Source organism: Streptopelia decaocto, assembly GCF_964273445.1.
Source record: "Streptopelia decaocto genome assembly, chromosome: 6".
Taxonomy (NCBI): Eukaryota; Metazoa; Chordata; class Aves; order Columbiformes; family Columbidae; genus Streptopelia; species Streptopelia decaocto.
Genome location: NC_138660.1, coordinates 61,407,144 through 61,433,558, shown reverse-complemented (window position 1 = coordinate 61,433,558; position 26,415 = coordinate 61,407,144). Strand labels below are relative to the sequence as shown.

Here is a 26,415-nt window from a genome sequence, read left to right as displayed (position 1 = left end):
TAAGATTCAACGTACGAAAGAATCTCACTATTCTACAAACCTCCTATCTCACAAAAAGGGAAGATTTTTAATAGTGTTGTAGCAAGGTCTCCACTACAGCATCATTTTACAAAGTACATAATGCATGTGCTCAAATTTATAACAATGAAAAAAAAAATCTGTAATCAAAGCGATGAACAGAGTAATAGTGTTGTCTATTAGATGTTTATTGCATTTATTCAGTCATTCACGTGCGAGGCTGATCCCGTTAATTGTGATCAGCTCAGCCAGGCTGCAATTCGCCCCGTTCCCTGACCCTCAGTGGGTTTCAATCAGGGAAACTCCCCCTCCGCCCCTATTATCACCACGTGGAATTTAGATTCAGACACAAGACACATACAGTTTCATGTATTTACAATCACATTGAAAACCAAAACCGATGAGTTTTATGGTCATCCTTTACAGAGAAACCAAAAAATATCACTGTTTGGATCTCAATGTAAAATAGCAACATTTTATCCATGATATTTCACAATTCCCCGGAATCAAAATAGGAAACATTTCTTTTGAAACAGCACCTAAGGATGAAGGCCTATGCTCTTTTCCAGTTTATATCAGACAGGCACTAGTTACCATCCAGACACTTTAAATCCAAGTTATGACAGCAATTGCTATATTTACAGTACAATATATTGCTTATCCAGAGTGGCTGTATAAGATGCATTTCATGGCACAGCTATTTAAACAGACTCAAAAAGAAAGTAGTGTAGTGCTTCAAAGAAAGATTAAGACCATTTACTGCTATTTTATCTGTCTGCCCACGCTATAGTTTTGGACAGTATATAACACAGATTACATATGTTAAAAATCAGACCCAAGAGTAGCGCTGAGATGGAAAGGAAACAGACTATAAAAGGATAGAAAATATTCACCAATGCAGAAGTATGTAACAAGAAGTTACATTCCAAATGTAGAAAAATAACCAAGTCGGTAGGGATAAGACAACTTCAGATTTTGTACATGAGCCAAGATTTAAGCTTAGATTTAGCAGAAAAATGTGATCATGTGTCCATTTAAATATTCCTTAAGTGTAAAAAAAGTATCCATAGTTCAAATAATACTTATTCAAGTAGGTACAAGTGTGCATTACTGGAAAGAGAGTATTACATAGTAATTGATATACCTGTAGTTACATAATACAGCAACTACCAACCGAGTAGATACGGAACAGTTTTGTCATTTAAAGCACACGTGAGTAACGCAACTGAAGGGCTGAGCTTCAGGTGTAACGTCCGAGACATACAAAATTACATGGGCACGAAGGGAATGAGGTGGCTTAGCAAAACGTTACTTCACATCGTATTCACTTCTACATTAAAAGAAGTCGCTGAAAACCTACTGTTGCTACTGCCTACTGAGTTCATGTTGAGGTACTTCATAGCTTATGAGTTTGGAGTGACAACCCAGAAAGTCAGGTCACGGTTATCTGGAGTATTGGCTTTGAGAACACACGAACATTCACACCTGTCACTTCTTCTGAAGAGCAACACACCCTGGGAAGAGCACACAAGCCACCGCACTGACACCGCAGGCAGCTAAAACAGGCCAGTGGCTTAACTGGGAGACTGATCATTTTTAACCCCCACAGAGCTGAAAAAACAGAACAAGTATCTTCCAATTTGGTAACTGATGACAAGTACAATACACAGAATCAATGATAACTATTTTATTGTCGGAATATAAAGTTGGGATATCAATAGTTTAATTCTTATTTACTGTGAAGACCGCATTCACCTGTAAAAGAAATATGGCATCACACACAAGTACACTTTTTGGATTTCAGAACGTGTGTATTATTCTGAAATGGTAATGGAAACAGTGACCCCTGGTTAACTATTAAAATAATTTATGACTTCTTTTTAAAGATGACTTTTTCCACAATGACAGTTACGAACTGCAGTTAAGTCACATTAATCTACATAACCATTATTAACAGCTCTGTGTCTATTTTACTGCATCAAGCCAATAAACATTTAAATGCACTTCACATCAAGAGATTATGTAAACTTTTATTTTAATTCCTTTTTTTTCCTTCAGAAAATAAGGGACATTTGCAAGGTCTGGCCATAAGGAGGGAGCAGAGGCCTACCCAATTCCCTGCCTCCCTGCTAATACTGCCCAGTGCTGACCCTACGTGGTACCGAACACCTTCTCTAGTGAAGTGTCCCCTTTAAGCGGCTTCCAATAAGGCCTACAGTTTAAAGATAAAGAAGACAAAGTGCCATCTTGGTTTGGATACTGATGGACTCTGGCAAGATAAAATAAAGTTATGTGTATTTTGTTATACTTACAAGCAGCTCCAATCCTGAGTATTTATGGTATATCTAAACATACAAAAATGTATGTACATTTCTCTCCACTTTCTTGTAAACAGTTGTCAGTATACTGTTTTTAATCCCTTTATCTTTGAAACATGCAAATCATACATACAGTATAAATACACAGGAAAACAAATACACTCATCCAAAAACTACGCAACAAAAAGTTGTGGCTGCAGTATTCAAAATTATAAATAATCAATGCTCAAGGCATCCTATACACCTAAAAGCGGACAGTCATTCTACTGCTCTTAGCTGCAGTTGTAGAAATAGAGATTTTTGCACCTTCCATGCTATTACAGTACTTATAACACTATCGTATGTGGAGATAAAGACGTGTTTACTAGACCTCTTCTTTTCAGAGTGAAGGATAAAGCAGCACTTATATATACTGAAACCAGCGCAGCAACAGCTGGCGTTGCTGCTACTGTATTAGGAAAGTTTTCCATTCTAACAATTCTTAAATTAAAAAAGTAAAGAAAAACAACCTAAGAATTGACTACATGTTCATTCCTTGGGCACTTAACAGCGAATCCAGCATGTCGAATGTATCTTTGTAGTCCATATGCTGGCTGTTTGTACTGTACTGGTGATGGGCATCAGGACCGTTCTCCACTGGTTTCTTGTCCAGTTTCACGAGGGTGCTGAGATGTCCGTAGCCCACCTGGTATGTGACAGGGGGAGGAGGGGGTAAGGGAAGGTTAAAAACAGAGTTGTGAGAGGATACATACTGCTTAACAGAGGAAGAACTAGATGAACTACCTGAACTTTTGGAACTTTTGCTCATTTTGGAGTGGTGGTTGTGAGAAGCATCGTTGCTGTGCAACTTCTTTCTCGAAGAGCCGGAACTAGAGGAATTGCCATCGCTACTCAGGCCAACAGGACTCCTCAGAACAGTTGGTGTCACTCCATCAGCACTATGCTTACTGCCGCCACCGCCGCCGCCGCCACCGTGCACGTGGGCGTGCTTGTGACCGATGCCGTGGTGGCGATTTAAAGAGTGTTCTTTGTGTTTTTCCTTCTGCTCTTTGCTAAGGTGGGGACTTGAATGTTTACTTTTCCCGCTGCCCTCGTCCGATGAGCTGTGCCTTTCTGAGGAAGAAACTTTAATTTTCATTTTCAGCTCCTCCTTACTGGCACCCTTTTCCGTGGGAGGGATTGGTATACGGAGTTTGAGCGAGCCACTCTTTTCTTTCTTGTCTGACAAGTGTTTTTCAGGCTTCTCTGCGTTTGCAATAGGAATTTTCATTTTAATAGGCGATGTAACAGAGGAACTGCCACCTGGCTGGGGCTGCGTGTGTTTTTTGTGCTGCTGTTCGCCTGGGGTTGCTACGTAGTGTTCTCTCACGTCCAGTTCAAGGGTTTCAAGTTTGCGTTTCTCTCTGTATTTATCCAAAGACATTTTTTGAGGAATTATTACGGGAGCAGCAGCTTGTCCATGGTGTTTGTTTCCTGACTTATGAGAATATTCTTGTTTGACAGCAGAATGCTCAGCAAGTTTGTCAGGTCTGTGATGTACTCCAGAGTGCAACTGTACGGACGTCCCCGGTTGGAAGGTCATGTTGTACTGACTGGCAGGTAACGTCTCCTGTTTCTGAGAGTATATTTGTTCTGTCCTTGTTTGTTCTTGATGCTGAGGCCATTCCTGGTGTGATGCCAAACTGTATGAGGTACTTGGCATTCCTGTAGCTAGTATTGCCAAATTTTCAGGTGCATGACTGTCTGGAACAGAAATACTTCCTGAGGTCAGAGGTACCGGTGCAGGAAATGATGTTGATGGTTTTGGGAAACTCGTGTTTGCAGCTACACCAGTAACCGTATCCACCAAAATGGAATTCTGGACCAAAGATGAACCAAGAAGTGAGTTCTCGGATACCTGTCCATCACCTTTAGGTTTCCTAGCAGCTTGATTAGCCTAAGCAAAAAGGAAAGATGTGAGAAAATACACAGCTTAGAATACTCGTACAGTATGTTCTAATTTAGCGTGGTGAGGGTAAAAGCTGACGCAAGGTTTCACCCCCTCCCAACCCAGTTGCAGGAGTAACAAATAAATAAGATACAACTTAAGCTTTTCCCTGGGTTCATAACTCTCCTAGAAGTTCATCTGTTTTTGCTAGACACTGTTATAGGAAAATTTCTTACCCGCCAATTTCTAATTCTCTTGAGCCTGCTCGGTGTTTTCTCCAGTATCTGTAGAAACTCATGAGTTAGCTCTGGATAGAAAAAAAAGAAAACAAAACAAAACCAAAAGCCATATCTTACATCTGTTTCTGTAATGAGCAGGTTGAACTTCATGTGCTTTCTAGACTAACAGCATAGAGCTTTGGCAGTAGTTACTCCAGGCTACACAATTTGAATCGATATTTAATTAAAAACTGTTAGACAAATGTTGAACAAAAAAGGCCACAGTACTTCACTATGACAGACTTGCAACCACTACACATATTCTGAAAAATAGGTTTGAATTTCAGATTTTATTTTTCCTATTGCAGGACTTGGATGTGTTAGACCAAAAATTTCTAGAGAGATCTGTACAAACAACAGCTCCTAAAATAATATACTTGCCATCCAGTTTGGGCATTTCCTCTACAAATTTAAGTTTCCTTTAAAGTATAAATTAAGTCACTGTTTCAGTCATTCCACCCAACTTCAGGAACAACCAATAACAGCTCTGAACAAAATAAAAGCCAGACCCTTTGAAGCACTCTTTTAAACAACAGGTTTTGATTCATTTGTGTTCAAGGCAAAGTAGCTGGTTGTGCTAAAAGAAAAAAACCAAGCTCCTTGTGACTGGTATGTCCACAAGGAAACATAGATCTCTATGCTTGACAGCTGCAAACAAAAACACCTTCACAAGCTAAAAATAATTAGGTACAGTCAGAATTTGAATGCGAAAGTAGATCTCTTGCAGGTCTGGAAGAACTGGCTTCTTCAAAACTCCAACAGACAAATTATAAACCAAGCTGCTCCCAAGCGTGAAACTACCTCAGCACTTCGGTCTGCCCGAGTCCATTACACACACCAGCTCCATGAACGCTTGAAAAATGAAGTGGTGTAAGCTCAGAGCACACATCTCGTGGGATTTTAAAAATCAAATGATGCATGCTTACCAAACACACTAAAGCAACTGTCAGGGGAGGCGGAAGGCAGGGTGGTATTTGAAGCTACAGATACGACTTAAAGAAGCCTACCAAGACAGAGACATTTGAACTTGCGATTTCAAGCTCATGGTGGTCTGTGCTTCATATGACATCGACCCAGGTTTTCACTTTCAAAAAAAAAATTAATATTGCCATTAAGAAGTAAAAGCTCAGCAGAAGAGAAAAGCGGGCCACGGGGAGCTGGGCTGCACCATAACGAAACTGGAGGCCTCCACCACTACTCAGAAACAAGCGTTTCACTCTCCATCTAACAGCAAAGTCCAGTACATGGATCTGAGAGCCCTAGAAGCTACTGCCTCCCCTGCACTGGCATATGTGGACCTTAAATACAGACTCCACTGTAATAAGTATTATTTCAAAAAACAGTGAACTTCTAGGTATATGATCTTCTAGGCATATGCTTTCTTCTGGAAAAGAGCCATTTAACAAGAAAAATATGTTTTACAGGAGTTTAAGGTATCATAAGCTATACCAAACTGTTAATGTAGAACTACCTTCATAAATATGGGAATTTTATGTATAGCCTTAAGGACATTTATTTTAGTGACAGTGAAGCCATAAACTTGGAGCAATGATGCACATAAAGTGATCAGGACTGCACAGATTTGCACCAGTTGATCTCCATCTCTTTCCTGGTTCTGAAAAGTGCTTAAAAACAAGATTCTGACCTGCACCTGCAAGAGGTTAGTGGACACTCCAGCCCACAGGATGAAATAAAAAGGGTCTCAAACCTAAGTTTGCCTTCCTAAGTTCTCCCCTCTCCTACAAGCTTTATCTCACCCAAGGATCCAGTAGGTGAAGTCAGTGAGACTTAGTTTAGGCTTAAAGCTATGCTCTTACTATCCTATGCTCCTGTTTTTACATCAATAAACCCTTGAATTTCAAGATGTGGAAAGGCAATATTGCTTACCATCTAGTAATTCTAGAGTAACTGAAGGATCTACGTATTCCCACCAGTGTTTTCCATCAGTTGATACTGGAATCTCCCAGTTGGACCACTTGCAGGCCAAGTGAATGCACACACATGCTATCACTGTGGGCTTGTACTGAAGACAGAATGTAGTAAGGTGAAGGCTGTTGCACAAATTTCGTAATGGGGAACCAAAGGAAATCAAACATGTAAAACAGAAAACCCAAACAAATCAACCATTAACATACAGAATAAGATAACTTGTCAAGCAACAGCAGTTAAACATTAGTTCATGGAACATATTTCTGATTAAAGTTTGTAAGATATCTTAATGCCTTGAGAAAACAAAGGGCACGGCATTTATCTGGTAGAAAATGTTAATTTGCTTCTGCTGTAAAAAGTGTGATGAACAGTAAATAAATTTACCAGTTATTCTACTGTACTTAAGTACTAAAAAGAAAGAAGTACAATATGGTCAACTAAAATTCTACAGTAAAAACATACAGCTGATGATGCAGCCTCTGAATGAGACTATTAGAAGAAGGGCCCCAATAGTTCCACAGAGGCCAAGTAAATTACTTGTGGCCTGGATTTGTGATATTTGTGAACTTGCCTTCAGCTTCCAGCTGGCAGTAGCACAAAAATAATGGTTCAGTTTCACTGCTTTATCACAGCTTTTCTTAACAGCTGTTTCAAATACAGAACCCATCAAGGAACCACCAAGAAATATTTATCTGGAAGAGTTCTAATAAGCAGCAGATAATTGCCTTTAAAACTATCTACACGTAACATAATCCTCTAAATAAAGCTCAGTTTTTTGGCAAGAAGTAAATTGAAGTCATTGAGAAACCAAGACTGAAGTCTGCTCTCAAATTCCATCTTTCTACAACAGGCTACGTATACACAATCCCCATTTGGAATACTAGAACCTGGAATTTATGTAAGTACTTAAGTTTTAAAACTATACATTAAGATTAAAGAGCTGTTTGCAAAAGAAAGAACATTGGAGCACTATTAGTCTATCTGAAAAGAAAAATCAGCTAGTTGAAAAGATCTTAGGCCCACTACAATTTTATAAGTTAAGATTGGATCAATATAATTAAAGTTAAGAGAAAACTGCCATTAACTACAAGTGTAAACTAAAAATAGTTTTGTACTTACCAAGATGCTCGAATTTCTAGGTTAAGTTTAGCTCTTTGTAATCTTTAGCTGCTATTCAGGCTACCAATTTTAGACTTATGCACTCACAATCGAGCAAAATGCCATCAGAAAGCACCACTACACTTCTCATCGTGCATTTAACCCCTTTGTGCCATCAGGCCCTTGTCCAATACACCGCACTGCACCCAGGAAGGTACCACCACTGGAGATGGCCCAGTCACCTGGTGCAACAAGGGTAAGACACATGTCGGGGGCCCTGCAGTAAAGGAAGCTATAGTGTGCTACAACAGTGCAACAAAGAGGTTCAGGATAACAACCTGTTGGTAGCCATGAAATAGGATGTCTGTGCCAAATCCTTGCTTGCTGTAAGAAAAAGAAAAATGGAGAGATTAAGTAATCTGTTCTAACTTGTCAGGTTCAGAACAAAATTAAAGCAATTTTACCTTCCAAAAGCACCACTTGGTGTTTCCACAGAACAGATGCAAATTTAGCTAACGAGCCTTTAAAATTATCTTCTCCAAGAAACAGAGGGCCCGTTACATTCAGTGACTGGAGGTGGACCAGTCATTCCATTCACCGCCCTCCCGCGGCTCACCCCACAGGCCAAGCTGGCCTTTGCTTATCCGCCCCGCAAAAACGCTCTCCGCTAGGAATTTAGGTAAGTACCTGCTTCTCCTTCCTCACATACAGACAATCCCTAGCACAGCCTTGGACTGCACCGAGGCAGTAAAAGCCAATTCGTCGCACAGTGCAAGCTCTGCTCTTGGTGAGGGGCACGGCAGGCCAGCTGGAAAACACCCTCCCGTCCCCCCACACCTCCCCAAAACCAGCCACATCTCTGTCCCAAAGCGCTACAACACAGCAAGCTCCCAAGCTAGATGGTAAAAAAACCAAAAAACCAAGTTTTCTGCTCCCTTTAATCAAGAGCATCATACTCGTAACAGTTTGGTCCACGTTTGTTAAGCCTATGGTAAAGCTTCCAGAGGAAATAAACAACTTCATTTTAGTTACAGTCAGGAAAAAACCCACACAAGACTGCAACGTGCCAGAAATGACAAGCTAAGGACTGAGGCTGCTACAGCCATCTAGCAGTGACCCCTGCCAGCGAAACCCCAACGCTCCTCACTCGAGTAAGGGAACTTACTGTAACGCGCATATAACGGAATAGCTGGGCACAGTGGTTTTAACTGAAGATTGAATGCAGCCTTCATTGAATTCTTACTTTGACACTATCACTTGAAATCAGTGCTACCTGCAGAAAGTGTATTGTTGAATTTTATGTCAAAGGGAATACTGTTAAACTTTTAATAATAATCATCTTTCCATAAAGTTTGAGAAAGACTGCAATGGCTTTTAAAATTTAATTTTTAAAATTTTTAAAATTTTTAAAATTTAATTTTTAAAAAGCATATTAAAAATGTGACTTAACTTCTAATGATTGACAAGGAGTTTAAATCAGATTTGTCTTTAAGCTATGCAGCCGGGCAGTGCCATAACCTGAGAAGAATGTGGAAGTAGCAAGGTAACAGGATCCGTTCCTACACACACAAATTCTACCAATTCATAATAATCAAAAGGTCAACTGACAACGTGGCACTGTTATACTATAATATTTAGTTTGCAAACTACTGTGGTAATTGCATGCCAGACAACCATGGACTTCAACCTTTTCTTCTCCCTCCCATCCAAAAAAAGTAAGGCAGTATTACCAAAAAATTGAAGTGAAATTAGAATACCGTAACAAAACAAACAAAAATACAGAATGGTTGAATAAGACTGAAATTTATGTCTTGCTCTTCGTTTTTCATCAAAGTAATGTTTAAAGGATCTTCAATGTCATCTATATTCTGTAAAGTTACATGTTTGAATTAATGGACTGGACCAAAAATCATCTCTACTGAAAAGTCACTTTTGAACAAGGAAGAAAAGCAGATGCCAGAAAACTTCTATTTAACATCAGCTTGAAAGTTGAGTAAATCAACACACATACCTGGAAGAAAAGAATCACATCTTGAAACACACATTTTAGCCTCAATCAAAAATTAATGTGCTAAATACCTTACCTACACTACAAGAAGCATAATACTGTTTCAACTTATTTACAGCTAAATAATCATGATCACCAAAACCAACAAGAAACTTCAGCTCACAACTAAAGCCTACAGTAACACAAGGCACAACTGAAAACAACTGTCCCAAGCTCTTACATTGAGGACAGCTTTGGTTTAGTAGAATCCACCACTCAAACTAAAGCTAAGGAATTTTGGTTCCTATAATTTAGCGTATTATTTCCTTTATAGTAGTGGAAAGGGCATCTCCACATTAAAATAATCTTGAAGCAGAGGCTAAAACAAGCCAGCAGAGCTTCTCTGTTCCAACTCACAGGTTGCAGGAGTGATGACTACAATGCCAGACATTAATAATCCGTTTTATATTTTATCATTCAGATGTGATTTAAAACAACCACCCCACCTCACTGCTGCAGAAGCAAGCATGAGACGGGATTACTAAAGTAGTAATTAGATTTTGAAACAGGAGTTGCTGTCCAATACACCTTCCAAAAGGCTGCTGTCTCCAAGAATGTCCTAAGTGGAAACCAAAATGCTTTTTTTTTTTTTTTTTTACAGGGCACCGCCACACAGTTCACCTGGTGCAATTCCAAGGTATCTGAATCTCTTCTTCAACACCAGGTTATCTTGGATCTTGAGATAATCATGAAAATGTGATTAGCAAGTCACCCTTAGGAGGGCGGTAGCTGGCCATGCCAAGGACCCTGAGAACACATGTAAGCGTTCCCCAGAAAGAGGGGACTGCAGAGAAGCCTCTCAGTATTGGAAGAAAGCAAGCTTACTGAATTCCTTCTGGGCAAAAGGAAAAATGCCCCAGGCTTTGAATGGAGGTGTGCTGGTGGATGCCTGCTGGATTTGGAAAGGGCTGGAGGAGGGCATGGTGGAGGCATTCAGGTCTGAGCAGTCCTGGTGGCTTTACTGTCTTGAAAGTATTTAAACCTTGGGAACAGGCCTGTAAAAGCCTGAGGTGACAGTTCAGAATTTGAAGGCTGCCTGTTAAACACACCAGCTGCAGCTGGTGTTCAAGATATTTCCACAACATTAAGTATACTAAAATTTAGATTTTGCTCATCAGAATACCCTCTGAAAAAGCAGATATATTCAGATTCATCTCCTCTTCTGTCACCTTGGTCTTTATCAGCCCAATTTAACCAATGGCAGCTGTGTACACAGACAGTATGGAATGTCTGAAGACTTTGACAGTGCAACTTCCACAAAAGCCTAGTAAGGATCATGGGTGTTCAAGATACCTGATAACCTGCAGAGTAGTGAGAACAATCCTAGAAATCCTTGGGATCCAATCTTCAGTGCCAAAAGAAGGTTGTGTACCAACACAGAAAAAAATGAAGACTTCCCAAGATGGAGATGAGGATATAGATTCCTCCCCTTCAAGTCCCACCAGAAACAGGCTGGGAACAAGCTCTGGTGCAAAAATCAGGCTAAGAGGACCACACCATGTCATGCTCTCAGCCTTAGGGCAAGTCTCATTGCAGATCGTTCAACTAGCACTCAAGCCAGTAAGGCAGTTTGACACCAGAGCAGTTTTTGTGTTTTCTGTTTCGCTTTTCTTTTTTCTTCTCTCTTCAGTACTGGAGCATCCTTGGAATGGGCACTGCAGCTTGCTGACAGGCCTTCACAGATCCACTGCCTCCAGATTGCTGAGAGGACCTGTGGGATCCTAAGGACTGATGATCTTGTCTCCTCTTCTCAGTCTCTTGACACTGAGGAAGAACGGTGCAGAAAAGAAGACTGAGCCCACACCATTCTCCTTGTCTACTACACTGATCAAACTGTAAAGATGGAACAATTTCATGGAACCATGAATCTCTGAAAACCAGAAGGAATAATTAGATACCTTATGACTGAACATCATGAATCATTATGTATCTATCCAGTCACCCCTTACCTACAATGACCCGTGTTGTCTAATACTACCTCCAGAAAGGCTTTCAATCTTAGAGGTGAAGAATTCAACTTTTTCTTTAGCTGTATGTTGAAGCAATTACATTTATTTGCACCAGCTCCCACAAGTTCATCTTCCAGCAATTGATTCTGGTATGTTACTACTCAACAGTCTTCTGACAAAGGACTTTGCTGAATCTTTTGAGCATCATCAACAGATTTTTTTTTTCATTTTGCTTTTAAAGGTGGTAGCTTACAGATTAATACAGGAACTAGTGACAGCATAAAGCACATTACCCTGAATGTAAGACAACAAAAAGTGATACTGAGAATCAGCCATCCTCTTAGCCACTTAAGTTTTGCCAGCAAAAGTTTGAGGGACCAGGGCGTCTTCTCACCGTATGGCAGTTCAGTGCACACATGTTAAGCCAAAGCCTGAAGTTCATTTGCAGACCTCAGCCAACTTTGTTGCCTTTCTTTTGATACTTCAACAGTCAGCCACATTGTAGTCCTCTCTTCTTTCTTACCCCAAGCATACCTTTGAAGGTTTAAATCATAATAGTATGGGATAACTTAATCACCTTTAACAAAAAGGTGTCTGTTTGTCTTCTGACATACTGCTTTTTGTCCAAGAAGACGTGTTACCAGAAGTGGGTGAAGCAACCTTGCATTTCTGTAACTTCTCAGTCAATCTCTGTGGCACTAAAGGCTTAACACTGACAGCAGCCTCAGATATATCTTGACAGCTTAAGGACTTGATATCTAAATATTGTACCTATTCACATTCAAACAATGCACTGTCCAATAAGTGTTAAGAGATAGAGAACTAAAATCATACCACCACACCTTTGAAGATGTATAATTGTGCTCAAAAGTTCAACTCTTTATTCACCCAGTACATTAGACTAAAGTTCCACAACACTTATTCTCTACTTGGTTGACTTGCATGCATGACTACAGATTTCATGCTCAATGTTTTTAATTTGTGGATTAATTGTTTTGGTTGTTTTTGTTTTGGTTTGATTTGTTTTAATATGAGGTACTCAAGTCTTGTGTTCACAGCCTACACCACCCCTCGGAGGGACATATGCTGACAAGAATTCCATTTGCATACACACGTACTAAGGAGCACACCTACTCCAGTGAGTAGATTTTCAAGCATCAGATCTATGACATTCTCTTTGCATGCATACGGTACATGGATTTCCAGTCCTCACTGGAATCTTCACATTTCAAGATCTGTTATAATTTTGGATTCTAAGTATTTTGTTAAACTGTGATGACATTAAATACTAGCTTTAAAATGTCAGGTTTAAAAAGTAGCACGTACCTCCTGATACAGCTACAATATCACCTGCCACCCCTCCCCGCAGCCCCAAATACCGAGCAGAAGTGCGGGAGCTCACACAAACACCAAAATATGTGCTCACATTTCTAATGACCCACAGCATAGAAAATCCAAAGTAAAACCCTCCAGAGCTGCTGATGCAGACTGTTGAGACTACAGGTGCTATTGGATTTATGCACTGAGTCACAATCAATCGGGACAAAAAGCAAAGAATCATTATCTTATAGCAAGAATAGTAATAAAGCTACTTTGTACACAGGTAAGTTACACAGAGCACCAGTCCTACTCAGAAACAAACTCTGAACACACTACACCAGTAATCTTCAAAATGAGAAAGGAGATACACTGTTTCTTCAAAGAACTACATTAATTCTAGAGTTACTACAAACCAGATCTAGGTAACATGATTAAGTTGCACCTAACCATCCTACATTTTATAGAGAAAAACAAAATTTTGAAGCACTTGCATTTTTCAGTGCAACAACTGAAGACTAAAGACTAACCACTATGGTCTAAACATTTACAAACACTTTCTAATTAAGGAACACAAAGTGAAAAAGCTTATTTTAGGTGCTTTTACAACTGATCCCTAATTTTTTTCATCCTGCATCTTATGGGATTATTTTATTCCTTTTTGTTTTAATGCTCCAAAGGAAATCAATGTAAAAATTAAAGAAGGTGTGCCAAAATTCAACAAAAAAATATTAAAGAACAAACCAGGTTTCTAGCCCGAGTCCCATGAATGAGCTGCATGCAAGTTAGAGGATATGATTGCTTAACAGAGGTTTGGGGTTTTGTGGTACCATCCAAAACAAGTAATTATGCCCTACTCCAGAAAAAGAATTAGTCACATCTTGGAAGTATTTGCACGTGATATCAAACCTCCCGTGCACTCTCTTTATCCCTCAGTTCATTACCTAAAAAGTTTTGCTAGGCAGAAAGCTCGCATCAGCCAGCAAATGATTTGCAGACTAAACTTCATTCGGTAAAACTGCTTCAGAGTGACAACAATCAACCCAGTGACACTAAATATTAGCAGCTGGCTATGCAGTTTTCAACTACTCACTGCTTCTGTCATTTAAGAAAACATGGAACAGACATTATTAAAATCAAAGCTAATAAGCAAGCAAAAAAATTATGAAAGACAGAGAAATGGACTCTTTATCAGACTCTACAAGCTAAGATCAAGCTTTTAGTAATTAGCCTTAAACAAAGTCTTTGGATAAGACAGTTGGTGAAGATCATATTAGACAAATAACATCACCTTCAAATTTTACTAGAAAGGTAAAAAGGGACTTACAGGAGCCGTTAAAAGTCACTGACCTCTCACTAATTGCGTACATTTCACAACATCTGTGTGTGGATGTTCAATGGTAATCTCAAAACCTGCAGAGTTAAGAAAATGTTTTAGAACTTTACATTTCCATCTGTTAAATAAAAAAACCAAACTCCCTCCCTTTCCCCACAGACCTAAAATGCTTGTTAAACCTTTGCGCTGGAGATCAAGTGACACAATTTAGCTGCATTTTTTTCCACACTTTTACATACATTTGAATGGTAGATGGCGTAGCAGTTTCAAGATCAATTAGTAAAACATTCCCTTCAGTAACCTTAAGTACTAAAAAAAATATATGCTTGTGAAGCTACTGTATTTTTCAAGTTGAACATATCTGAACAGTTTATAGCACAAGTCAGTAAAAGCTACATTACAGACACCCTGAAATGCATGTGTGTGCATGCGCACTTTATTAATTGACTTCCAGGACTTAAACATGTTACATCTATGAAATTACAAATTAAGTCAATTTGTAGGTCAGTGATTTAAGAAAACTTTCTTTGTCTATGATGCTATTTTAAGAATTAGGTCACTACTATTAGTTTTTTTTTAAAAAAAAAAACCAAACACAATATACTCAAAGTGGTATTTAAGAATATCTGAGTAAGTCAGCAGCAATCTCTGGCCTGCTAGCTGTAATTGCCTCTATTTATGGTACTTTAACACCAGAAGAATTTCTTACCAGAACATTCAATTTCAAATTTTGGCTTCACCTGAATCCATTAGATGGTTACACTATGACTTGTGATGTTCAGAGGTAGTAACCACGCTCAATTACATAATGTTGTTCTGTTGAAAGGCAAAATGAGGAAGAGCACCTGGTATAAAGCTCTTCCCAACTGCTTCAGAACACATCCACAGCTAACCTAGTACCATATGTGAAGAAATATCAATGTAGTTACTACTTTGGAGTAAAACCTATTTGGAAGGGTACACATTTCTACCCCATCAAACTGTCAGAAGCATCTATTTCAGAAGTATAGATACGGATTTTTTTCCTCTCCAAAGTGAACACAACAGCAACTGCCAATATGAAACTCACAGGTCAGAACAAAAATAGTAAAATTCTAGTGTACTAACAACGTATCAAAAATCCAGTTACTTAGGTCCCATTACTTATTCACAGTAAGACTGGTTGCAAGTAGATAATTAGAAAGACGTACCTAAAGTTTGAAGCATTATTGTTTCAAGTATAACCAGCTCTTGGGCTTGCTGAAGATATGCCTGAAACAAATAAGCAAACAGGTCAGGCTGCAGCTACCTATTGTCTCAAAATTTTAATCATACACTTCCTGTTGAATACTGGTACTAGCAACACAAGATCACTGCTTAAACCAGTTAGCACTGACAACTCAGAAGAATTCGCTGTGGCAATACTTTACTCTACCAATATAAGTGTTACTTAAATTCAGTTATATCAGCCTAACCATCTTTCACAGTAAGATTTGCTTAGTCTGGATCTCACATAAGCTGTTGCAACAAAGCATTTTTGGGAGAAGGGAAGGGAATGCCATAACAATTATGAAGGTTTGCCAGTGCAAATCAACTCAAATACCTCTAGGCAGGCTATGCCTTTCGCAAGTACTTTAAAATACAGCTGGAGATACTCAGCTGGCCTGTGTTAAGCTAGCTTAAGCTTGTGGACTCAAACACATACATATATCTATATTACCTTCATATGTCATTCCAAGAACAGGGAGCAAAGCAAAGATGCTCAAATAGTTCTATATATCAGCTCAGGTCCAGCCTGATCTTCAAGCAGAACAAGTCTGGAGCTTCCTTGCATGTTTGGTGCTGGGAAGACTCACCTTAGGATGAGTGGACTATAAAGTAGGTGGAAGCTGGACAAATTTGGCAAATGAAAGGAAGACTAATGTATAGCAGAGGCAACAGCTGAGAACCATACCACATCCTTTAAAATGGAATGCAGATGACAGCGCACAGTGAGCCTCTGGCTGGGAAAGACAAACACCGTGTCCTGGACTCCTCCCTGTGCAAACTGTGTGGCTTACAGAACTGTGCATGAAACCTCCTGTTTAACATCTTAAAAATAATGCAAGTTCAGGATGGAGCAATCTCTTCAAGTTTCGTAACACAAACATTTGAGTCTTTAATAAGTTATCTTAAGTAATACGAAAGACTTAAATGGTGTAAAAACAAGGGTTTTGTTTTCCATTTTGCAGACAGCAATAATCCAGTCAAGACAACATAACAGATTATCTGATTATCTTTAAAACCATGACTTCCACCTACATCACTCTTTGTATCCAGTTGTGGCTCTTGAGGATGAAGACAGGCATGTGCTACTTTAATAACATGTTCAAGTTTCCGTGGCTGTTCTTCCACTTTTGCAGCCAAAAACAATGCTGTAGGAGATATTATCTGAAGAAGAAAAACATATATATATATTTAACTTTTCACAAGTAGGACTTGAACTTTTATGGAGAGTCTAAACTGGTAATTAGAAAGGGTTTAAGAAGTTGGATTTTTTTTTCCAAATAAGTCTGAAATAATGCAAAGCAACAAAAATAGCTAGTCATGTTTTATTTTATAACTGATGTAATCTGCACAGCAGCGCAGGGAAGGAGTAGCATAAACACTAAGTTACATTTGTGAGTAAAATGTCTGAGGTCAAACTGATTCTAGCTCAACATAAAAAGAGAAGATTTCATCCAGAAGATTTAGTCACACCAGAACAGGCTGTTTCAAGTTAAATATGTGAGAAAGTTCATCCAATTTCTTGCACAGTAGTGAGCCATTACACCATTACTTCAGCAAAAGTCAAAACAGCTGATCACAAGTTCAGCTAGCGTTCGATTCTCCTAAAAAGCAAGAAACTTTGCGGAGAACTTTAATAAAAACAGTTTGTTATATCAACATCCATTGTATAAGTTAAAGCTTACCCTTAGAAACTTTACTATATACCGAGCAGTATTTGAAGAACAAAGCACAAGGAATCACAAAACACCAGTTACATAAAATGTTAGTATAGACTAAAAATTACATTCAAAGATGAAAATTTTTATAGAACTCTAGGTGTCATAAGCTGGCAGCGAAGCACCCTTTCGCAGTTCAGTATCTCCTAGGAGTTCACTATGAAGTGGAGCTCTGGTGCCTTGTTGTCCGCTAGAATGACTGATGGGTCTATATACAGAACATGGCTAACCACAAATGGCTTGGAAGAATCTGCGTCCTTTTTGTATGCAAAAATTGCCCATGTTAAACAGGAATTGATGTAACAGTAGAAATCTTCACATAGACATGAGCAGATTAAGTGGGTCAAAATGAAGTACAAAGCATTTCTTCAGAAACTGAAACAGCTGCTTGTTGAGTATTTGATCAATGCACAGTGCAAGCAGTGCAGGTACTGCTTTTCTCACTCAATGCCCAGTTAGACTGAATGAACTGAATAGCAGCCATACACCCCTCCCGCTTAAGCAAGATTTCCCCTTTTGTTTTGGTCAGCAAGCAGCCCTTTGTTATGCCAAAATGAAACATTTGGTACAGAAATTCACAATATACAAAAAACTGCAACAAACCAATTAGAATCAAACATTTAAGTAATTACTCATTACATTTCAGGAGCCTTCAAATGTACTGAGGGAGTCCTTTTTGCCTCCTTAAAAACTTCTAAGTTGGCAGACTTGAGGAAAACTGACACCCTGGGAAAGTGATACCCTCTAATGCATAGAAACGTGCCATGAAGAAATCTAGTATTCTAAAAAAACTGAAACTATCCAAAACAAGTCACAAGGAGCAAATTCTTCCACAACTGAGACAAAAGAACTACTTTCTTCTTAAGAAGCTTGTAACTTAAGTCCTACAAATGAATGAAATAAAAACCTGAAGTCAGATGTTGCTTGACAAGGCCATAATAACACAGTCATTTAAGACTTCTGAGGATCTTTGGGAAGTTCCTACCCACATTTCTTGAAGTACTGATTTGAAATTCTGGAAGAAACTCCCTTTGCTAGGGACATACTACTTGAAATATGTCTCACTTAAGCTGGGAGATAAACTTTAAAATTCTAAATGTGAAGGAAAGGCTTTCTGGAGTTCAGAAAGCTATAGACTCAACAGCTTTGAAGTGCCAGAAGATGTAGAGTAGCACAGACAAGTATAACCCAACACGGGCATGCCATACAAAGGTATTTTACAGAGCAGACAAACTGTGCTCCAGGCCAAGAATGCATGAACCCAGGCAAACCACTCTTGTCTACGGTTGTTTCATCCACAAAAGCACTGTGGTAACCTCTCTCCAGTGCGCTTCAGGGATTCAGGGCAGGCTTAACTGAGGAAGGTGTGTGAGCCTAGCACCTTCTGCACCAAGGCCAGCCTAAGAGAAAGGATTACGTTTTCAGAGATAATCCTGAGCTTCTGGGGAAAGACAGATTAGCAGACAGGGACAGGAAGCCAGAGAAACACGAACAAAGGAAGGAAATTTGGAACGTTGAAGAATCAACAGAGTTATGAAGAAACAAGTTTGACAGCAAGACATTTGACAGAAACAAGAAGATATTAATGAGGATGCCAGAGAGACTAGAACTGCTTCATTCCCCGCCCCCCCCCCCCACTTAGGAAAAAGGAAACAATGAGGTAGACCATAATGGACCAAAAACTAAGACTCAACACAGTCAAGTCAGTGAGGAAGGAAAGTTGCATCATGAAGTATATGGAATCAGAAACAGAATGGGAGATGGGAAGAGGCTTCAACAGAAAGTCAGGAGAAGATCCTTTCCATCTTCCCAGAATGATACAATTTCCCTGGGTTTTTTTTGTTTGTTTTGTTTTTAATTAAAACAAACCAAACAGATATCCAGTCAGCATCCTGTAGCAGTGCCTTACCATTGGGCTGAAGAACAAAAGCAAATGCACTGCGAGCAATCAACTTCTGCTCCCTGTTTTCTCCCCCTCTCCAGCCTCACCATTCCCAGTAAGCACCACACACTCATCCCCAAGTACCTGCATTCAGGCCCTACAGTTCTTCTAGCTTTGTGCACAAGCTTAATTCAAATATGTCCTGACAAAAGGTCTCTTCCTACACAGTTTGTGGGTATAGTTACAAACAAATGGAATTTGCACAATTTACGTTTCTAAAAAATCAACTTCCAACAATTACCATGACTGAAAATATTTACCTTTCACAGAAACATCCTTTGAACCAAGTCACCAATAGCCACATATGTAAATCATCAGAAAATTCTCTCTCACTATTATATTCTATGTTTGACTGCATTGAAGGCTTACTTCATTCCAAAAAAGCACCGCCTTGGTCAGGCTGACTTCAGGATATTTTCTAATTTACTGAAACCGATCAGTTCTGGCCAAGAAGTCTCCACACAATTCCTGTTCTCAAAGACCTTAAATCAACCTCCAAATCTGCATTTATCAGTCAAACTGATAAACTGGCATGTAACTCTGGTCCATCAGAAATCTATGTACATGCCAGTTATCTATTTCCTTAAAAAAGAAGCGTTGGCTTCTGGCCCAAAGAATTTTAGGTCTTTGTCTTGGTCCACATTACCAGTTTCAAGTAGGTCAGTATTTTTATTTCCCTTATTATGCCTGAAAACAGACATTCTAATAAAAACTTCAGACTTGGCATGCATACAGTCTTCAGTGAAGACGACACACCCTGCTAAGCGTAGAACTGGCAAAGTTACTGAAATGCTTTCATTCATTTCCAATTCTGAAAAATGGCAGAAAAAGCAAAGTAGAACAAATAGCGAAATTAAAGACACAGACTTCACAAAGCTGTAAGCTTCCTACGTATAGACACCTTCATTTGGCATAAAACAAACAAAATAAAGTTATCTACCATGCACCCAAAATATTCTTCAAGACTTTGAGAAATATCTTCAGAAGAACACACATGATTTATGACATTAAATCCCATTTTTGAACCAGCTGAGAATCTCAGAAACCAAGCCCCCACTTAAACAGAAAAAACCCCAAACAATAAGAACCTTACTATGACAGTCGAAGAGCATTATATAGAAAGTTTTATTGGTAAATGTCGTACAAGTCCTTATTCACTTACAAGACATATTGCAAAAACAGCGTTGCTACAATGAAGGCATTTGGGATAATTTCAGAATCCATCTCCAACATACATGTAGTTTCTCTGAGAACTCCCTCCCCCTTTTCATGACAATGTTAATATGTTTTTAGACTTGATACAAATCAGTTTAAGACATTACTTGTTCTTGGTCTATGATAGAGGTTTTTCAAGTGCAAACACAGAGAGCTGCAAGTTGGGTTGGGTTTTTTTGGGTTTTTTTGTTTTTTTTTTGTTTTTTTTTTTTTTAATATTTTATTTTATTATAACCAGGAGCTCACATTGCATAAAACTAGAAAATATGCTAAATTGCAATATTAAAACCAGAACTGAAGTGTCCAAAACAGCCTTGCTGGTGCATATTATGAAAGTTTTAAGAACATTGCACAACTGCAGAGCCAACTGTTTAATACTGCAATTTGGACAGGGCACAAGAGACAGGAAGAGAATACAGATGGATGGGAAACAAACAAACAAAAAACCCTCCACACAAGTCACCTACCTTGCACTTCAGAGAAATAATTCCTTCCACAGCCTTCTTCAGGCACTTTACTAAGTTCCACTGCATGTCACACAAAAACTCCTTGACATCATGAAGTATATTTTCAACTGGCTGTTTAGTATTCCACATGGCATTTCTAAGGATTATATTTTCAAATATAGCTACCATTTGGATGCCTTACCTCTCATTGCCAGCATACCAAGGATTTTTCCCCCTTCTCTGTTCTTCAAATCACAGTGCACTGAAGAATACGCCTCTAAAAGAGGTATTTGTGTATAACAATATCAAACACACCAAGTACTACAGAAACAGTATTTCCAGAAGAATTTTAATTTTCAAGATATTTTAAAGTATTAAAGTCAGGCAAGTATTTCCTTTAAAAAGCCAGCAAGCTCCTGTCCTACCCCGGTATCAGCATTGATTAACTTTATACTCAGCAAACCAAAGTTACTATGCCCTGGCCAAGAGTAACGTGGAAATAATAATTTGTGCTATTGGTGAGGAGATTCATAGTAGTTCCTAAAACACCATTTGCATGGCTAGGGAAAATTAGAAGCCAGGGCATACAATTCTGCTTAGCAGAATTGGTAAAGCAAGTTTCCACCCTATTACTGGGAGGCAGCAACCTTGCAATGTCTTTATCTGCTTTGGTAGTAACATCAAAACCTAAACAGATTATTTGTTGCAACTAAATGTATGTACTTTGTAGCCAATCCACAGCAATTCAAAAGTGACTTGCTAACCCTCAGTAACTTGGCAAAAATAGGGATACCGGGTCATTAAAGCAGTAAGTGTAACACATTCAAAATGAACTAGGACTACACTAACCAGTGTGTGCCACCCCTGTGGCAGCCCAGGCTCTACACATTGAAGACACTTTTGTGAATTCTGTTCTCTATTCACAGCTGATTCTCAAAATCTTGAAAGTCTGTAAAATTGTTTAGCGATAATTTATATTGAAGAAAAAAATGAAACAAACAAAAACCCAGAGTTAAGACAATAGCCATTCAGTAAATGAGCTTCCACTAGAAGACCTGTTTATTAACAATTCAGTGCATGTGACTTGTATGGAAGACATAAATGTATATTTGTATAACCCAGCAATTATATATAACAATAAATATGCAAGTTTTTATTACTTGACTAAAAGCATTAATCTACTTAGCAAGAAAACAAAGGCTACATTTTTTTCAGCTGGAGATCACAAGGCATTCTAACTAATGGCCATTTAATTTTCTAGCCCCAGCCTTCAGATTCCTTCTTGCCACAGATAAATATCACTACCACATACTATAAATAACTTTAGTTTGATTTTAGCTTCAAGACTGCCAGTACCTTACTATTTCATTTCTAAGGGTTAATTTCTTCTTGCAGTTGATGAATATTGTTCAATTTTTTAGCTTGCCAAGGACTCTGGATATTTGATATTAAGTATTTATTACAGTCATTGGCTTTTTGATTTCTCTACAGAGAACCTGCCAGATGGTTTGGGAGTATTTATAAGTGACTCATTCACTTTGAGACCACCCCCTTTATCCAACAGGAAAATACACAAGAAAATGTGTTTGCCCATCAGTACACACATAAAGCTGCTGGCTGGCCTTACACTCATTAGGAACTACAGAAGGCAATTCAGCACCAATCAATATTACTGACTGTTAACTTGCAGTGCACTTGCCTTTAACTTTTACTTCAATACTATTACCTGAGAATTAATTCAACAATGCACTCATTCCCCCATAGCAGTTGCAGTTTCCATGGCATTCAGCCCTTACATAGCCTGCTTGTGAATGTTAAGATTTATAAATATAACCTAAGATGCAGTTTTTGTAACAAGGGCGCTATACATCCAATTACTCTTTCGCTTCCAGTTCCAAGTGACCAGCATTTTCCAGTGCCCGGTGAAAACCTGAACACAGCAGCTAAATCTTCTTGCTACCTAAATCTATCCTTAGATTACCAGATGACGGTACAAACAGTAATCTAGCAAGTGATGTACATAACACAAGGCCTGGCTACAGCAGCTCTGCACAGAGTGACCTCTCCGTTCCAAGCAGCTCTGCCTGGTTTATCAACCCCACAAACCACCCAGAGCCACAGGGAACTCTGGACCCCTCAGCAGCTCCAGGTGCACATAGGGAGACAGACAGAACAACAGTTTCACTGCCTTCACCCGATATATCACACAAACGCTTTCAAAGGGCATATTCCACCACAAAGGTTGCAGAAACTCGATTTTCACATGTGATATTCATGCTCTAAAACTAGAAAACTGTTTTTGGGAAGTACATTTGACTTACAGTATATCCACTCAACACAAAGCTCTCGATCACTACATGAACAGACCCCACACTATGTATTTCTTCCTGTTAAAGTGTTTCGAGCTTATGCACACTTAACTCAGGTTGTACATAAACACTTAAGCTTTTATTACATAAAGACATGGTAACAAGTTTGCTGCAAGTTTGAATCTACCTCAGATTTTGCGCAAAAATAATTAAATACGCTTCTGAATACACCTACAAACTAACATGTATTTCTTGCAAAATAAACACCAATTAAGACATCCATTTGCTCAGCCAACAATGACAAACAAATTCATGCCAGAAAAAGGCACTGGCTAACACTGTAATCCACTGTGTACCTGCCCAAATTTCAGACAGGGCAAGGTCTACAAGATTCTACCCCTTGGTAGACCAAGGTCTACTCTTGTCTAGACCATAACATCTGTCACCATCTCAATCTGTGTATTTTATAACGAAAAGCAAAGATCAGAAAAAATTTATCCTCACCAACTAGTGATACACCACCACCATTATTAGCTGCTCTTGCAAGGTTGGTATAAAATATTGATGCAAAGTATTTTTTAAACACAAAAACACCCAAAATATTACCGGTTTTCTAACTACTGCAAACAATAACAGACATAAAAAAAAGGCTTGAAGTTTTCAGGTTGGGATCTCCAGTTCCATACTTGTTAGAAAAATCACTCAGTTACAGAGAGTATTTTACAGAATAATTCAGTTCTTCACAGCACATTCTGTAATCAGATTCAGCACACTCAGTTCATTAGTTGAAACAAGAGAGTCAGCATTTTCTCACAAAAGATTTTTCTTGTCTAATGTAACTTAGGAAGCTGCTTAAGACTAGACTAGTTAAATGAATGTACACTGGTTTTTAAGAACAGATACATAATCCATATGGATACACACATAACCATATTACAATTGTCAAACATACGATGCTGGCGCTGCCACTGACTTAATTAAGAAAAATGTGTGTTCCTACACATCAGCCTTTCAAACGGCAGCACATCAGCACCAGCCAGGTTTGAAACATCTTCACACATTTGAAATGTGTTTGCTGATGGTGCCTATTTCTTTATTTCGATGGCAGAAGACAAACTCTAATTGCCACTAATTAAAATAATTCGAAGTTGAAAAGAAATATCATTATTGCATCTAAACAACCGATAAGAAGCTAGAATTCCGACAAATGCAAAGAACTTTACAATCCAGCCAAGGAATATAACACTTGTCAGTCAGACTGCCAAAATCGTGGGCATATTATTACCACATATAAAACCATACTTACATTTCGATTAAATTTTGTGAAGGAATGATGCATATAAAACCTGTGCATGTAAACAATTGCAGTATTTATCGTAAGCTGAGATCTGGAAGATTAAATTAAGGAAACACAACATATAAAGAAAATTGTTTACAAGAACAGAAAGCAACATGCTTTCTACATCACTCATGGCTTTCAACACACTGTCTTCAGAGCTGAAAATTAATTAAGGACGTGACACGTCAGAACTTAACTGATATAAACACATACTTAACCAGCATTAACACGGATCTTTCCCATCTGCTTCACAGACAATGTGGAGATTCCCCACACCCGACCGGCCACACTACACCCCTTGAATGAAAACTCCTCGATAGGGGACGTGAACGGAAATCCCGTCCTAAGTGCTCTTGTTTTGTTCAACTATTTCAGTAGGGGACTTGAGGTTTAAGTTTTGCTCTGATCTCTTAAAAAAAAACAATCCAAGAACGGCTAATGAGGTGAGGCCCGGCTCAAGGAGCCCGAGCCGGGATGGCTCCGGCCGCAGGGCCCGGGCTGCGCCCCGCGGCGGCTCCGCGCCCGCCGAGCCCGCGCGTCCCTCACACCACAAAGGCGGCGGCGCGGGGGCCCGCCAGGCTCCTCCCCCCATTCTGTGCCTCAGGGCTGCGGCTCCAGCCCCCCGAGCGCCGGCCGGGGCTGCCGAGGCGGCGGGAAGGGTCCCGGGAGGCTCCCCACACGGCGGGGAAGCGCTCCCGCCGCCCCGTCGCGGCCGGTACCGCGCCGCGGCCCCTCACCCCCCTCACCCGGCCCGCCGCCCCCCGCTCGGATACACGTTGAGGCGCTGGCCCATATCTTGAATGAGGTTGGCCGCCTGCTGCCGGTACGAGAGCTCCTTGTCGGCCTCCACGCCGCAGCGCCGGGAGGGCGTGTTCTCCAGCTGCTCCCGGCTGAAGAACCAGCGTGACGCGGTGGAGGAGCCGCCGCCGCCCCGCGCCGAGGAGCCCGCGCCCGCCGCCGCCATGACACCTCCTCCTCCTGCCCCTCCCGCCGCGGCCCCGCCCGCCGGCGGCAGGGCCGCGCCCGGCCCCTCCCCCCCGCCCTCCATGCGCGGCTCTCGCGAGAACTGCCGGCCCGGCGCGCGGCTTCCTATGCGTTCTGAACCATAGAGTCCGGCGGCAGCGCGGCAAGAGCGGCCGCGCACGGCGGCGTGGAGGGGATGGTCACGTGGTCCGCAGGGCCGCCAAAGCTCCCGCGGCACATGACGCGAGGAGTAACAGCTGCGTGTTCATTGGTTGGTCGTCGTCGCTGATTGGCTGCGGCGCGGCGGTGACGCGCGCGTGGCTGAGCCCTTCCGCCGCGCGCGGAGGGCGCGGTGATCGTTGCGGCGCGCGGGTGCGTGAGGTGGTGCTCGCGGAGCCCGCTCAGAGCGGCGGGGCCGGGACGGGGCGAAGCCGCCGGGAGCGCCGGAGTTCGGAACGCAGGGGGTACGGGGCGGGGGGGACGTCTCTGCGTGTGTCTGCGTGTGTCTGCGTGTGTCTGCGTGTGTCTGCGTGTGTCTGCGTGTGTCTGCGTGTGTCTGCGTGTGTGGCCTGGTGCGGCCTGGTAGTTTAGGAGGAATGACTGAGCGATTTGGTGTAGAGCCATTGAATATTTGCGTGTCCTTTCGCAAGGTTTAACACCCTGATCTCGTTTATGTCAAGTGATCCCGTTCATTGCCTCACGTGTAACACAGCAGTACAAAGGAGAAAGCGGCTGTCATACGCAGGTGACGGTGGGAAAAGATAACTTTAGTTTACAGAGCTTTGACAGATAAGAGCTGCCCCTCCTGAAGGCGCGGGCTATGCTGTGTGGTCTAGCTCTGTTAGCACCCCCTTCCTTTTAAAACAGAGTGAATCTCCATCTCCCAGCACGAACGCTACTGGTTGTGTGACAACCATTAACTTTTAGGCTTTCAGTGAATATTTAAGATCACTTGCTAAATGTTTCACCTACTGCCTACTTCACCATTAATTAATAATATAGCACCGACCATTACTTGTAC

General features: G+C 40.4%; 1 protein-coding gene across 5 annotated transcripts; it reads right to left on the bottom strand.

The window, feature by feature from the left end:
• Positions 1 to 46: 46 nt before the first annotated feature.
• CCNT2 (cyclin T2) lies at positions 47 to 25,479 on the bottom strand (the record flags this gene model as incomplete). 5 transcript variants are annotated; one of them, XM_082055191.1, is made up of 10 exons in its annotated part: positions 47 to 3,021; positions 3,120 to 4,272; positions 4,500 to 4,570; positions 6,429 to 6,592; positions 7,907 to 7,952; positions 14,232 to 14,294; positions 15,408 to 15,468; positions 16,498 to 16,626; positions 24,399 to 24,480; positions 25,205 to 25,479. In XM_082055191.1, the coding sequence occupies 10 exons, from the start codon at positions 25,477 to 25,479 to the stop codon at positions 2,957 to 2,959; spliced, it is 2,109 nt and encodes a 702-aa protein (XP_081911317.1). In that variant the 3' UTR covers positions 47 to 2,956. The 5 variants fall into 5 exon arrangements, with proteins under 5 accessions (XP_081911317.1, XP_081911316.1, XP_081911318.1 ...); XM_082055190.1 differs by having other exon boundaries at positions 47 to 4,272; XM_082055192.1 differs by lacking the exons at positions 24,399 to 24,480; positions 25,205 to 25,479 and adding an exon at positions 24,645 to 25,015 and having other exon boundaries at positions 47 to 4,272.
• Between the last annotated feature and the right edge of the window lie 936 nt (positions 25,480 to 26,415).